The sequence below is a fragment of the Curcuma longa genome, chromosome 11, assembly GCF_044706935.1.
Source record: "Curcuma longa cultivar G26 ecotype Majalengka, Jawa Barat chromosome 11, ITB_CL_G26_1.1, whole genome shotgun sequence".
In the NCBI taxonomy this organism is placed as follows: domain Eukaryota; kingdom Viridiplantae; phylum Streptophyta; class Magnoliopsida; order Zingiberales; family Zingiberaceae; genus Curcuma; species Curcuma longa.
Genome location: NC_133871.1, coordinates 29255175 through 29270243, shown reverse-complemented (window position 1 = coordinate 29270243; position 15069 = coordinate 29255175). Strand labels below are relative to the sequence as shown.

Sequence of the window (15069 nt, the reverse complement as noted above, 5' to 3'; positions counted from 1 at the left end):
CGTGTGACAGAGAAGCCTCCCGTGCTCTCTCTCTCTCTCTCTCTTTCTAATTTTTTTACATATATTTTAAAAATATTTAATATAATAAAATCAAGATGAAAATAATTATGACACAACAATATTTTGTTATTATTTTTTAATAAAATTATTTAATAAATATAATATGTGAGCTCTCGTGTAACACGCTTTGTTATGTTGACTCCCGGTCAATGGATTCACCAATGGAGCGGTCCAAGGTAAGCCAGAAAATAAAATAAAGAAAATCATTTTATTTCGTCAAACCACGTGGAGCTGCAAGAGGTTTATTATTAATTAATATCTTTTATTGGGATTTAAATTTATCATGAAGTACACAAAGACAGGTAAGTGCACGTGCACCTGCTTGTTCTTACTCGTTACGTCACGTCGTCACCATCCTTTTGCACGTGCGCTGCACGTGTGTGATTGCCGTCCAAAGGAAAAATCTAGAATAAACAAATAGCATACACAGTTTTCAAAAATATATACGAGTTAATCATAATTAAGATATTATCTTTACTATTTAGAGCCAGAAAAGAGAAGCTTAAGCACAGTTCAGTGTCTGTTTCTGACGAAATTCATGCCACCTAAATGTTCTCCAACAAGAATTTGAGCATCAGTTTTGCTGCGATGATGAGTGAATCATAGTTGTAACTTCCAGCTCAATCAACATCTCGACATTCACTTATTTCTGCTCTTGAAAACTGATACATAAAAGCAATCATAACCAGGAATTTTACTGAACAAATGAGTTATAGTAAAAACAGTATAGAAATAGTATGTTCGATCTTACATGTGAAGTCATGGTGAAAATACTCCTTGCGGCATTTGGTGATAGAAAACAGATCTCAGAGGAGCTTTCAGATCAACTGTCTGAATTTTTAGCAAAAAATTCCATCAAAGGGAATTATCATCACTTATCCTTTTCCATGAAGTAGGTTGAGTCTTGGAAATGAAGTGGTTCGTTCCCCCACGAGGTCCACCCTGCCACCAGTTCTCTGGCAAAAAGCTCGATGCACTTGGGAGGCCGAGGACCCGGTATAAGATCAATCAGCAATTCTGATATTGGTCAAGGTTTGAGGATAATTTGTTTCTAAATAGATCAGGAGAGAACTTTTGAGACAAAATGTCACTTCAATCTAGTTTATGTAGTGTGAATGATTACTGTGAAACGGAAGGGAAAAAATTGAAGAGGGCTCCAGCATACAAATTCATGAACATGACCATATGATTTTCAGTAGGAGACAGCATAACCTGTGCAAAATTGCACTCTCATATATTCTATGCATGTGGATGGAACCTCAGACAGTTGTTAGCAGATCAAACAATCGTAGGTACAATATATCAAAGCTAAAGATTAACAAGAAAGGATACCGCCAAGTGGTGGCTTCCTTGAGTAATCACCAGGAATGCTGACAATAACTCGGTTGCTCCTGAGATAATGAGATGGAATGGTTTTTGGATCATCATTCTGTGAAAAATTGCAAACGGATAACAAATCATCACATGTTATGTAATCACAAAATCATATATTAGCAGGTGACAAAATTTTAAAAAAAAAGTAGTATCAGCAGATGGCCTATCGGAAACACTATAAGCTGAACTTACCTGCAAATTTATGTACCCAAGAAGCAGACATTCATAAGGTCTATGATGAAATAAGTCCAGTTCACCAATCAAGGATCCATCTGATCTCACCTATATATGTTTCATAATTAAATTATTTTTTATCCACCGCTAAACTGGCAATGAACTTTGAAGACAACTATTTTGAAAATGGCCATAACATTCAATCTCTTATAACATTGGTAAAAACACAGTAGAATAAGAAAAAATGAAATCAAGCAAGCTTTTGTTAGACTATGGTATTCTGATGTCACCTTTAACCAATAACAGAGAAAAAAATCTCTCACGCCCCAAGCAGGAAACAGATCCTTCTCAACAAAAATTCTAAGTTTCTCCCGATTCGTAATCCAGAGTGCAACAAGGGCTCCTTGCTCATGTGCAAGTTCCTTGATAGGAAGATAGAGAAAATATCTGTTCGGTAAAGTTGGGTAACTGCAGAAAAAAATTGGAACCCATTAGAAACTCATTATAAATTGAAATTATAATGCAAACAAAGAACATAAGTGGTTCAAATGACCAAAGCTGAATGAATAACAAGGCAATAAATCTGAGATTTTCCAAATTTCAATTAGAATTATACACATGTTGATCAACATTTTGCAAATAAGATGAAATGTGACAGCCAAAAATGTTGCAGATGAAGATGCAGCACCATGTATACATGCTCATTGATATGCTTTGGTTAGTTAGTGAAAATCCATTGTTAGATATAGCTAATAATAGATATTAGTTTTGGGGAATTGATCAACTTCCTCAATCAGAAACATTTGCAGAATGTGATGCTTTACTGACAAACTATTATTATGTAAGAGAACTAATTGTTTAACTTCTTGGGAGATGTGGACAAATATGTGATCTTATCATCAAAAAAAAAAATTCAAAGAGACCATTCTTCAATAATCCACATTGCCAAACACTATACTAGTCTAAAATTAGCTACAAAAGGCTGCAACTTTTTTGTATGTCAGAGGATAAGTCAGAGGTTGCAATGCATGCTTGTAATCTAGAAAGATATATTGTGAAGCTTCTTGTCTGCTTAGCATATTTTTGTCAAGGTTGTGGAGTGACACTTACTAGAACCAAATAATGATTTCTAGACAAATCCAAAATGGAATTTGCATAAAATACTAAAAGAGCAAGAATTCCAAAGAGGAGATGATGAAACATACACTTCTTTCTGGTTGGCACTCCCATTTTCCCAAGGTGGATCAATCACAATAAAGTTAAATCCATCTTTTGAGTGAGCTGTAAAAGTATTAATTTCCACCACCATCAAAAAATAGAGAGAGCATGCTTTTATTTTATGGAAACAAGGACAAAACATAACTATCAGCAACTAAATACTTGGCTATTAGAAAGGTTGATGTGGTTCAAAAATTACCTGGTACTAGATTGCGGATTTGTCTCAAGTCAGACTTTCATTCAGCCATTATATCATGGCATCCAACATAAACATACAAAAAAGAAGTCATAAGAGACATTGTAAGTTGAAGAATACTACAAAGGGCTACACATATCTAACTGAAGTCTAAGCTTATGGGTCAACTAAACAAATATCCTAATGACAAAAATTTCCGTTACACAGCAAAAGACAAACGTGAAAATGATACCATGTAAAAGCAGCTTCTTCTGGGTAATATATAACAATTTTCTAGAATCTCAGCTTCTACATCATCATTTGTAACATTATAAATCAAGTTATTGAACAATTGATGTGCTGCAGATCCATCATTCTCACCTTGCCCATGACCTGGCAAAATAAAAATAAACAAAAATTACTTGATTGTACAGCTAAATTATTGTTGGTAAGACAGATGCCAGATGTTGATAATAAAAAAATTCTGCAAAGTATAACTCCAGACGATCATTATCCCTTATTTTCTTGACCATTTAATTCTGTAAAATAGCAAAACTGCAAACAAACTACTTCAGTTAAAAATATCAATATCATAACTTTACTAGCATTATAGCCTTGCCTAAGTTCCATAAAGGAATAAGATCACAAATAGTTAGGACTAACACTACTTCTTGTTGTATTAATATCATGTTCGTCATTGACATAAGCACAATCTTTGTTCATGTTCATGGTGCTACAGAACATAATACAATGGTTTAAAATACTGACCATGTCGGTCAGCACAGCTGAAACATATCATTCCATTAGACAACCAGCATGTGGAAAGCACAAAGAGCGAGGCGGTTTTAGAGAGTTGCAGTCACTAAACATGGTTTCCCTCCAGGTCCATCAACTCACCTAGGACTGCACAACGTGGAGAACACAGCTGCATCAGAACAGCTCCAACTTCACCTATCAAGGCCAAGTTTTCTACCTCCTTGTACAACACTTTTCTATTTCTGTTAAGCAAATCTCTACAATTATGAAGAGAATACAACAATCTGATAATAGACAAAATTGAGCATTCTTATCTTTATTAACTTTCATGCTTGTCAAAGCACATTTTTGAAGATGACTGCATGTGGGGGCATGAAATACATCTGAGTATTAGTTTTAACAATATCAAAAAAAAAATAATGATGATAAGAAATAGCACTACTAGTTAGGTTATTTGGTTATTATCAAATAATTAAGTAATAGAAATAGAGATTAACATAATCATATTTCCAGAAGCCACTTGTATTGTCGCCTATTGGCCATATTTGAATAACAGTTCAGACTGGCAGTTCTGTACTAAAAATCGACTCAGCTTAAATGCAACTCCCAAATTCATTTCCTCAAAATTTAAGTACGTGTATTCAGAACCGAATCATACAAAAAAAAAGTATCTGGTTTCATTATATGTTCATTTATTTATTATCAACTGCTTGTCCACAGCTTTATATCAATTAAGTGTTCACAAAACACTAAAAAGGTTGACTTAGTGGGAGACTCATTACTTCAATTGAAATAAACAAAACCAAAGAATTTGCTCAAGCAGTTGGTGCAACTCGCCTACATTTAAAAATTCTGACCTCTTGTCTCATCTAACACCTCCTTTCTCAGACAAAGAGATATCTCGTACAGAGGCGCTTGCCATAGGCTTCCAATTTGAATAAAATCCAATTCAACAACTTTCCTCGCAGGCAAACAGGTTTCGCATTTCACCAATTTGGGAAGTAAAGCTTGGAGTTCCTCAGCTTGCACAAACGCTTTGTGCGCGTTTAGCAACAAAGATCTTGCTTCCTGATTATCAGGAAAAAAATAACTTTTTATTTCAAAAGAAAGAGAAATAAATCAATCTCCCACTAAATATAAGGAAAAAAAATACTTGATGGCGCTTCTCCGCAGCCTGTTCCCTCTCATTGAGATCGCGAGCAGGCCGCCTTTTCTTCCTCTTCTTAGTCACTTGGAAAACCTTATCCTCCTTGTTTTCATCCCCAGCCGTGGAACACCCGAAGGAGCGGGAATAGTAAGCCGAAGGAGAGATCTTAAACCGAGAGTAGGAGCAGTTGAGGACACGGACGGGGTCGAGGAAAACCACCTTCGACCCATCCACATCAAGTCGATAGATACCGGAGTCCAAGAAGGACTTAAGCTCGTCCGACATCTCCCGTCGCATTTGCTAAACTCTGCACGGCGATTGCACTCAATCACCAGTTCGAGGCTGGAGATTGGAATGCAAGTTCGCAACCGGAGCAGCGAGGAGGGAGAAGAACGATATCAGTCCGCCGCCCCTTCTGCCCTAACCGGACCTGCGCACGCGAGCGGTCGCTACTTGCTCGATGTATCAACCGAAACCAGATCGTGACGCGCCGATTTGCGGCTAAATTTTCGGGCCCAGACGCGAACAGCGCCAGCCCGGCCCATTTGTGGCTAAAAAACTCATCAGCGTCTCCGATGAAAAGGCCGATGAAAATGCGAGAGATTATATAATACTTTTTTTTTTCAAAATTATGAACTAAAACGAGGCTCGACCACGAAACAAAGCAGTTTGATCACCGGAAATAGTCGCCGGAGGAGAAGAAAGCAAACGTGGTCGACTTACCTCAGGCGATCATTCGTAAGGAGATGGAGGTCGAGAAGAAGGAGGATGGTCATGGAGGCCTATGTATCAGTGGCTTCTCGTGCTGATACTGATTCTTCTGCTTGGTGTTCGCGAGGATGCTCGCCATATTTTCCACCACCGTGCGGTGGTACATGGTGCCAAAGATGCAGGGAGAAGGGAGGAAACAGAGGCGGCGGATGAAGAAGCAGGGTGAAGAAGAAGGGGATCTTGTAAATTAAACAATGTCCGTTAGATCTCGGAAAAATCCCCTTAAATGGTTTTGTAGTCCGTCGGATCCGGCTCCAATTGATCTCGGTCGTTCTAGAAACGTCCATTTCCTGGCCGTAGCTTTTCCCTCGCCGCTCCCATGGCGATGGCCTTCCCCAGAGCCTCCCCTCGCTCCCAGCTTCCGGCCGAAACTTCGCGCCCGTCGACCGCCCAGAGGTCCGTGTCGTTCCCCACCATGCCCGACATCATCGCCGCCTCCCGGGCGCAGGGCCTCCGCCTCCGTCTCCAGGTCCTCGGACCCTTCTTCCGGGTCCGGGCGGAGGGCGAGGACGGGTCCGAGCTGGGGAGGGCGGAGGGCGTCGTGCGCCCGTGGGTCGCAGGAAAGGTTCTGCACCTCGACTCCATGAGGCTCAGCCGGGACACCCTCTCCATGGATCGCTCCATCTTCGGCCTCGGCCTCTACGTCGGAGCCGCCGCCGTCCGCCACGGCTACGACCAGGGCTGCCGCACCGCCCAACTCCTCGCCATCAACGATTCTCCCCTCTTCCACTCCAAGGTCAGAAAAAAATCTCCAAATCTCCATTTTTTTTCTCGAATTTCCAAACCAAACCCTAGAAATCTTAGAACGCGAAACTTTAGGGCTACCGCCTTCCCCTGTTAAGCTCTGCTTGTTTCTGCGATCTTAGCTTGTGAGATTCTACACGAGGATGGGATTCAAGGTGGTTCATGAAGTGGATGGATCATCCGTGGGGGATTTGGCTCACATGCTGGTGTGGGGAGGGAGAGGAACTCGAATGGATGCCGACATCGAGCAACTTTTCCTCAAATGGGGCAAAAAATTCAAGGCTTCAAGTTCATAAGGCAACACTTTACACTCGCACAGATCTCAAACTTCAACTAGCAATGGCAAAAGCAATCTTTAATCTGTTCTACCGATTGTTGCGATTGCTTTCAAAAGGCAGACAAAACTGGTTAATGCAAAATCCGAAGATTCATTTGATAAGCAAAACAGAGTTGAAGCTAAAACAAGAACAGAGAGGAGCAGGCAATGAAGTTCAAACTTGTTTTAGTCGTAGCTTTCTAATTGGAATGTAATGAATCGGTTGGTTTTGGTCAGAATAAAAAGGTCAAACTTAATTAAAATCGAGTCGACTTGTTCAAAATTGCTTGTGGAAGAACTAAATCAAAGTTGACTGCATGGTAAACAGGGTTATAGTTACGTGAATAAGGGTGAGGAATGATGTTACATTAGCATCTATAATGTATATATATATATATAATTTTATTTCATTTAATCTAAATATTATATCTTAAATTATGAATTCTAAATATTATATTTTATTTTTTTAAAAAAATTGTATTAAATGTTCACTGAGTGTATAATATAAGGTATGGAGTTATATCATTCACTTGAATATTTAAAAATGAGGCATGAAAAAGAAAATCAAGGATTTCTTCTTCTATACTTTATTACGATAAAAAGTAGAATTTGTCATCCCAATACCTCTCGATTGGTCTCATAATTATCTGTAAAGAGGTAAATCAAGAAACTACAATTGACTATAATGAAGAAGGATGTTATCTAATTCAAATCCTTATCCTTTTCTACATCTTTATTCCGTCGTAACCAACTCAACTATGCTATGAAGATATTTCTTTTTAATTTTTATTCGGAATTCTATGTGGAAAGGCAATGGTGAGATAACTTGATAAAATACATGGGATAGGTGGTGATTTGTCTTTAAAATTAGATGTAAAAAATAAACTTTAATATGAAAAATATATATGACATTATCGTAGAAACTGTAACGGTAAATTTTGTGTTTTTTAAAATATAAAACGTATTTGAAACATAAATAAAATAAATACTTAAAATTAACCTTTTTATACATTAATCCTTAATGATTTATTTTATTATTTAAAAAAAAAGAAAAATTGAAAAAGAAAAAAATGGCTTCCGACAAGAGCGACTCAGTCCACAGTGCCCGCTTCACAGTGTCCAGCAAGGCGATGGCTGGTAGACTGCCATTCCAGGACGTCCAGCCACATATGCCTTCCACGCATTTGAGGTAATTCCACAAGGAGTCAAAGTGAGCCTCGTAGCTGGAATTGGAGAGGTCGTTTCTCCTGCAAATGTCATCGTGGGCCCACACAAAAAGGTCCAATAGCTGTGATCCTCTATCCTATTTTAATCACTTCTCATCACTACTTCTTGCGTCGCTTCCGCCCGATTTTACTCCTCCTGCTTAATGGAGTCGGTGGTGGCGCGCGGTGGCCCACCGGAGTTCCGCCGCCGCATGGAGCGGAGATGCAGCAGCAGCAGCACCGACTCTGGAAGCGTCTTCAGCAACTGCCGCAGCGAACGATCCGACGACCTCGCCCTCCCTGAATCTCCATCTTGCGGCGTCGCCTCCTCCCTCCATCGCTTCCTCTTCTCCTCCTCCGGATGCTCAGACGATGATATTCAAAGCCTCGTTTCCGACCTCAAATCGATCTCCGTCGAGTCGCAAAGGCGAGCTGCGATGGGGCTCCGCCTCCTCGCCAAGCCCTGCACCGAGACCCGCATCCGCATCACCCGCGCCGGCGCGGTGGCCCCGCTCGTCTCCCTCGTCTCCCACCCGGACCCACAGCTCCAGGAGCACGCCGTGACTGCCATCCTCAATCTCTCCCTCTGCGAAGAGAACAAAGCCCCGATCGCCGCCGCCGGCGCGGTCCCCAACCTCGTCCGTGCACTCGGGACCGGCACGCTCACCGCCCGAGGGAACGCCGCCTGCGCCATCCTCCGCCTCTCCGACCTCGCCGACCTCCCCGCCGCCATAGGCTGCTGCGGAGCGATCCCTCCGCTCGTGGATCTTCTCCAGAAAGGCGGCGCCCGAGGTCAGAAGGACGCCGCCACCGCCCTTTTCGCGCTGCTGGCCGTGGAGGAAAACGCGGCTCTCGCGGCGGAGTCCGGGGTGGTCCGCCCCTTGTTGGAGTTCATGGCCGATCCGGCGTCGGGGATGGCGGACAAAGCCGCGTACGTGCTACTCCGGGTTCTGGCGGCGCCGAAGGGCCGGGCGGCGGCCGTGGACGAAGGGGGCGTGGCGGTGCTTGTGGATATGCTGGAGATGGGCAGCAAGCGGCAGAAGGAGGTGGCGGTGCTGTCCCTCGTGGAAATATGCGAGGAGAACGAAGCCTACCGGAGGATCGTCATCCGGGAGGGAGCCATCCCGCCGCTCGTGGCCCTCTCCCACTCCTCCTCCTCCTCCTCCTCCTCCTCCTCCTCCTCCTTCAGAAGGGCCAAGGAGAAGGCCGGTGCCTCCACACACATACCCATCCATTTCCAACCTCTTTGTTCTTTAATAATTTTTTATTTGTTATTTTTGGGCAATTAAATAAACACAGGTGACGCGATTAGTTGCGCTGTTGCGGGAAAGCACGGGGCGGCTAGGCGCTAGCGTTGAACGTTGAACGGAACAGTCACAACTGCCGGCGGACGGCGGGTTAAGTCACGACTTCAGTAGCGGCTGGAGGAGGCGAGAGACGCAATCAACCATGACGGCATGGCCCACGATCGATTCGTGACTTAAAGTTGATCAAAATTATTCATAATAATTTAAATAAAATTATTGTCAAAATATTTTCCGCCTGCAAAAATGGAAATTTAATCAAAATAGTAAAATAAAGTGGAAGGATATTTTCGTAAGGACGCATTTGTAGCGGTATATCCCAGTCCACGCACGGCGTCCACAAGGCATCACGTATATTCCGCCTGGCCATTTCTCGATCTCGGCTTTTCTAGGGTTGAATCCTCCATCGACCACCGCCTTCTCGTTCTTTCGTCGGCTCCTCCCTAAATCCTGATCCTCCCCTTTCGCTCCCTTCCGTCGAGGTCTCACATGGATTTTTGCTTCGCCAGCCCAATTGATTGCTCGATTTGCAGCTGCCCGTTGGCGATTCCTTCTTTTCAAGCTCCTTTAGCCTTTGATTCCCTTTGTAGTTTTGGGTTTCCTCCCGCCTAGGTTCAGATCCGGCGCCGGGAGCTCTGGTTCTGACGTTTCGGAAGCTTTCGTCATGGGTAAAGGTGAATTCTTACGAAGCTATTCGAGTTCTTGAATCAAGTCACGCTTGAAGGGGGGTTTAGAGTAAACGAAGCAATCTTGTGTTTTTGGTCATGCAGCCATCAGGCGAAAGGCTGGTGCGGACCAATTCGACAGTAGCGATGATGATAGCTTGAGTTCGATTTCGACGACTTTCTCGGATCCAACGATGGCTAACGAAACAGAACATGTGAACTCCATAGATTTCCAACTCGAAAAGTATATCGATGCTCTCTACGAGAAGAGGTAAATCTCCGTGTTTTCTGTTTCTTTCCTAACTTTCTTATATTAGTTCTTACCTTGTTTTCGTTATCTGATTTCTGTAGGGGAATACTCTTGTTCTAGATTCAAGCTTGTTATATATAAACATGACCATTACTCTTTGAATTGAATGGTATACCTTCTTGATATCTGAACAACATTCAGGAACAGTTGGCAAGTATTGTTTTTTTGTTCCCACAAAATTGTTCTTAGATTTTGTTTTTTTAGCTCATCATATCTGTTGCAACCTTAAACAGTTAAATGGACTTATTTTTGTGTGCCATATATCTTCTGTCTAAGATTCCCCTTCTCCATAGTTTATGGAAGGAGCTCTTACGAGTGGGATTCCACCCCCTAGTTATTACAATATCAGACAGTGTTCCAGCTGTGCATTATTAGTATTAGTTGGGCCTTATTCATATCTATTTGGCACCTTTCTGCAAACCATGGGCATTAAAATTTTCATCGGATAAGTGAGTTTTGCATGTTAGTGATTTCTCACATATAGTAGCCACATATCAAGGTATTAGTATTACTTGCATAATTGGAGGTGTGTGTGCCTGTAATATCTGTTTGAGTTGTCAACAGGCTTGTATGTGTTAGTGGTGCAGTATTAACCTTAAAACTTAGTTTTTTGGAGTGATATTGTGTTAGTAATTTTACCCTGTTTTATGCTAATTGCCTGGTTTTCTCACTTAAAAGCTGATCTTGCATCTAATTGTATGCATGACTTGTCTTTTATATTTTTTTTGCACCATGATTGTTTTTGATCTTATCACATGCCACTGAGTTGTTAAGGTTCAAGCATACTTATGAAATTTGATTCTATGGTGAAGGGGATCTGTGAGAGAGACAGCTTTGTTGGGGCTTGCTGAGGCGTTTGAAGGGCAGGTCCTCCTTCCATTTATTGAGAATAAGTAAGTGTAAGCTGCAAGTATTGTTAAATATGCTGGTAATTTTTTGTGTCAGTGATGAAGATTATTGCACTATACATGTTCCATATATTGTTAGATTATAAGCGTGTTAGAATTACTCCTGTCTTCTAGCATCATAGATATGTATTCCAGTGGAAATGCTTTGCAAATTTGAAGTTTGAAATTCTTGTCACTACATTATCTATGACCTCCAGTCTGTAAAATTGCCTGGTAATTGATGCACACTTTATAATTGAGAAGTCATTATGTTTGTACTCCATCGGCAAGGAGTACATTCTCTAATTTGTTGGTATGTTTTATGATTTGCTGCAGGTGTATTACATTGCTACATCAGTATCTAGCTTCAATTAAAAAGGGCTCCTCCAAGGAGGCCTGTTTAGCTTCTCGAACCATAGGTAATGCTCAATCTTGTCTAATAATTATTTTATAAATATTTTTTTGCCACTGAGTTCTATTTTTTTAAGGATTGCTGGCCATCACTGTTGGAGCTGGAAATAGTGCTCATGAAATTATGGAAGAATCAATATACCCACTTTCTCAGGCCCTTGTATCAGGGTCAGATAAGACAAAGAAAAAAGCTGTATGCGCTATGCCTCTGTTGAGTGCCTTAGCTGCCTTCCTGGTAGCTCAGACATGGTTCTTTGTAACTTCTCTAATCTTATGTGAAATGGTATGCAGGTGATAGATTGCCTAGCCCTTGTAACATTTATAGGTGCAAATGATCTGATTGAAACTGAGGCGTCCCTGAAGATCATATGGCAAGTAATTTATCCCAAGTCAGGGCCTAATGTAAGTATGGTGTTCTGTCAACCACTCTTGTCCTCTGTTGTTATGTCCTTCTCATAAACTCACTATTTTTACCTTCTTCTGCAGGTAGGTTCAGTTAAAAAGCCAGACTCAGCTGTATTATCATCTGCCATTTCTGCATGGTCATTTCTTTTGACAACTATCAGTAGTTGGAGAATCAACCCTGATAGCTGGAAAGAGTATGGAGACTTTACCTAATGCTTGGTTCTATTGTTTAAACTACTAGTACACTAAAAGGATACATGATTTCAGGTCAATTTCTTTCCTTTGTAATCTTCTGGAAGACCCAGATCGTTCTGTCCGAATTGCTGCTGGAGAGGCATTAGGCCTTTTCTTTGAGTTGGGGATACTTGATATGAATTTCCAAAGAGAAGACACAAACATAGATAAGCTTGAACGTGAGGTCTCAAAACATGGAGCATTTCATCATTTGCAAGGTTTGAAGGCTAAGATATTAGCAAGAGCGAGTGACCTCTCAACTGAAGCTGGTGGGAAGGGCACTGACAAGAAAAATCTCAATGATCAACGAGAATTATTCCAGAAGTTTTTGGATTTTGTGGAGGTTATTTGCATTTCTTTGTGCTCTTGAGTATGCTATTTACCACTGTTCCACTGGATTATGACATTGAGGTTTGTTCTTTTGTGCAGACTGGTGATTGTCCTGAAACATTGCTGAAGATTTCAAGGAAACAACGATTTTTGACGACTTCCACGTGGGCTCAGATGTTGCAAGTATTAATTGCTTCTTTTATGTGTCTGAGTCTAAAATGTGCCTTATGATGAACTTTATCTGTTATTTGCTCTGCAGTTGAACTTCTTGAAAGGTTTTCTTGGGAAAGGCTTTCTGAAGCATGTGCAGGTTTAAATTTAGTCTGTTATGTGTATTCATTTCCACATAAGCATTTTCACATGTTCAAATTGATGTTTCCTTGTGGTTTAAACAGGATAATGAACTACTTCATGATGTTTTTGACTTTGCACAAGATAGGATGGGGATGCTATCGAGAAGGGAAAAGGTTTGTTTTGGCTATCTTCTAGAAAATTTGTAGTTCTTATCTGGTTTAATGATATTTTAGTCTCTACTATTGTGATATCCCAAGGTCTTGCCAGTACTTTTTCCAGCTTTGCTATTCCTTGTGTTTTTTTTCCTTGACACATTTTTCATTTCTTATGTTGGTAAAGTTGGCAGGATTAGTTGTTGATTTTAGGACTTTTTGGTGTGGGATATATTCTAATTGCATAATTAGTTTGCTTGGTTTTATTTTGCTCATGTGAATTATTTATATTTAGTTATCCTTTGTATTGTGAATAAAAATGACCTTGGCAATCCCAATGGTATGAACCGAGTAGACACAGTTCCATGATGAAAGATATATAGAGCACGCTAAATTGATGATATGCAGCTTGATGTCGAGGTAGTATTGTGAATATAGTAGTCAATTCTCATATAGTTTTTCTATGTGATGCAATGTGCTCTCTTTGCTACAGAAAAGGATTGGTTTATAGAATGTGGCACATGAACTCATCAATAATGTTTTATTTTTTTTCATTTTAGAGTTCTAGAAATATTCTTGCAGTGGTTTTTTCCCAGTGTAGCTGCAGCTGAGGCATTTGACAATCTTTTGTAAACAAATGTCTCAAAGCTACAACATCAAAAGTCAATGAAATTAAATTATTTTGAGTTCAAAATGATACTTTATGATTCATTGCATCCCTTTTATCACCATGGCCAATTTAGGGATGTTTTGGATCATATGATTATTTTTCATCTTATTGCTTTTGAACTTGAATGTGGTTGCTTCTCTCTTTTTCTTATGTTTTCATCTGCTTTGGTGTGCTTTACTTGCTAACACATTTATGTTATCTTTGCAGATCTCCAAATCAGATGACAAAGGTTGGACTCAAAAGATGAACAAGGATCGGAAGCTAGCTCAGGTGCATTGCTCTATTTTTAAGCTGTGCTTGTAGCTTCTTCCCTCTCATTTTCTTTCCTTCATGTGTTATTTATCTTGACACTTTGCATAGAGGCTTTGTATGATTGATCATGTCGCAAGTGAGGTTCTTTTTAAGAATTAGCAGATACGTCACTATTTAGTATAGCTCCAATTGATGATCATATTATTCAATAAATTGGTCGAGTCTATTAAAATATCAAAATTTGTAGTTACTTAAAATTTATCTATGAAGGATAGAGTGAGGCTAAGGAAAATAGTGTCCAATGTAATTACTTAAAATTTATATAATTAATTTAAATATTATTAGTTTTTGAGAGATAATTCATGTATGTGATTCTAAATGGTCAGGGCGATCACAGTTTGGCTTGATGGGACTATGAAACGATATGTTTTTGCTGTTTAAAGTTATTCAGTTGTTGAACGTCTAGAAACGTTCTGTTTGCAGGTAAGGAAACAAGGCCATCTGATTTCTGAAGATGACTGAATCTATAAGATCTTCTAGATAAATATAATGGTGCTACTCGTTTGTGCTGAAACAAACATGGTCATTATGAGGCCAATAAACATTTTTCTTTTTTTTTTCTCTATCTTATAGTTTGCCTTTGTTATATGCTACATCAATCCCATAATGGGTCTGATGAGTAGTAGATACTATAAGGACAAGCCACAGGATCCGACCTAATTGGGAAGGTTTATTGTTTGCAATTTATGTAATTTGTACTGCCATATTTTGGCAGCGTGGTCTCTGCTTCCTCGATAGTTTGGGTCCTTTGGCCTTTTGTTATCTAAAACTATCATGGAACAAGGATGGCCAATTCTTGTTGTTTGTTTTTATTTTTAAGAATTATATTCAAGTATTTTTTTTTCAATTAATTTTGTTTATGTATTCTGAATCATCGCGAGCAATTACGTAAAGGAAACTAAAGGTGAGCACATGGCAAGGATCGGGATTTGTTCTCTCTTTTGCACAAGGGTAAATAGAATATCGAAAGATTTTTTTTAAATTTGTTTCTCTATGGATAACCCCTTAATTTTAAAATGTTCAATGGATTTTTAAAATTCAATATTTTTAAATTTGTAATTTTACTTTTTAATTATTAACATTATTAATTACTCAATGAAATAATAACATGTATATGACTATTGCTTCTCTGTTTTTTGTTATCGAGTTTCAATG

General features: G+C 39.9%; 4 protein-coding genes across 5 annotated transcripts; 3 read left to right on the top strand and 1 right to left on the bottom strand.

Moving 5' to 3' along the window:
* Positions 1-364: 364 nt before the first annotated feature.
* On the bottom strand, positions 365-5322 carry LOC141839943 (methyltransferase-like protein 2). 2 transcript variants are annotated; one of them, XR_012602720.1, is made up of 10 exons: positions 4911-5322; positions 4615-4825; positions 3255-3394; positions 3026-3059; positions 2814-2889; positions 1899-2076; positions 1627-1716; positions 1393-1489; positions 812-1077; positions 365-722 (listed from the first exon to the last, which is right to left on the bottom strand). XR_012602720.1 is itself a non-coding variant. In XM_074727807.1 (9 exons), exons 1-9 carry the CDS (start codon positions 5199-5201, stop codon positions 932-934), a joined length of 1263 nt encoding a protein of 420 aa, XP_074583908.1. In that variant the 5' UTR covers positions 5202-5322; the 3' UTR covers positions 731-931. The 2 variants fall into 2 exon arrangements, 1 of the variants encoding a protein (XP_074583908.1); XM_074727807.1 differs by lacking the exon at positions 365-722 and having other exon boundaries at positions 731-1077.
* A 429-nt stretch (positions 5323-5751) lies between these two features.
* On the top strand, positions 5752-6978 carry LOC141841920 (uncharacterized). Its single transcript, XM_074730119.1, has 2 exons — positions 5752-6411; positions 6542-6978. Exons 1-2 carry the CDS (start codon positions 5995-5997, stop codon positions 6713-6715), a joined length of 591 nt encoding a protein of 196 aa, XP_074586220.1. The 5' UTR covers positions 5752-5994; the 3' UTR covers positions 6716-6978.
* A 1111-nt stretch (positions 6979-8089) lies between these two features.
* LOC141838253 (uncharacterized) lies at positions 8090-9567 on the top strand. Its single transcript, XM_074725675.1, has 2 exons — positions 8090-9145; positions 9240-9567. Exons 1-2 carry the CDS (start codon positions 8105-8107, stop codon positions 9303-9305), a joined length of 1107 nt encoding a protein of 368 aa, XP_074581776.1. The 5' UTR covers positions 8090-8104; the 3' UTR covers positions 9306-9567.
* A 52-nt stretch (positions 9568-9619) lies between these two features.
* LOC141838252 (uncharacterized) lies at positions 9620-14642 on the top strand. The gene is made up of 13 exons (XM_074725674.1): positions 9620-9918; positions 10015-10180; positions 11032-11112; positions 11443-11525; positions 11595-11710; positions 11809-11919; positions 12004-12116; positions 12190-12499; positions 12586-12669; positions 12746-12796; positions 12882-12953; positions 13810-13872; positions 14338-14642. Exons 1-13 carry the CDS (start codon positions 9909-9911, stop codon positions 14374-14376), a joined length of 1299 nt encoding a protein of 432 aa, XP_074581775.1. The 5' UTR covers positions 9620-9908; the 3' UTR covers positions 14377-14642.
* The last annotated feature ends 427 nt before the right edge of the window (positions 14643-15069 follow it).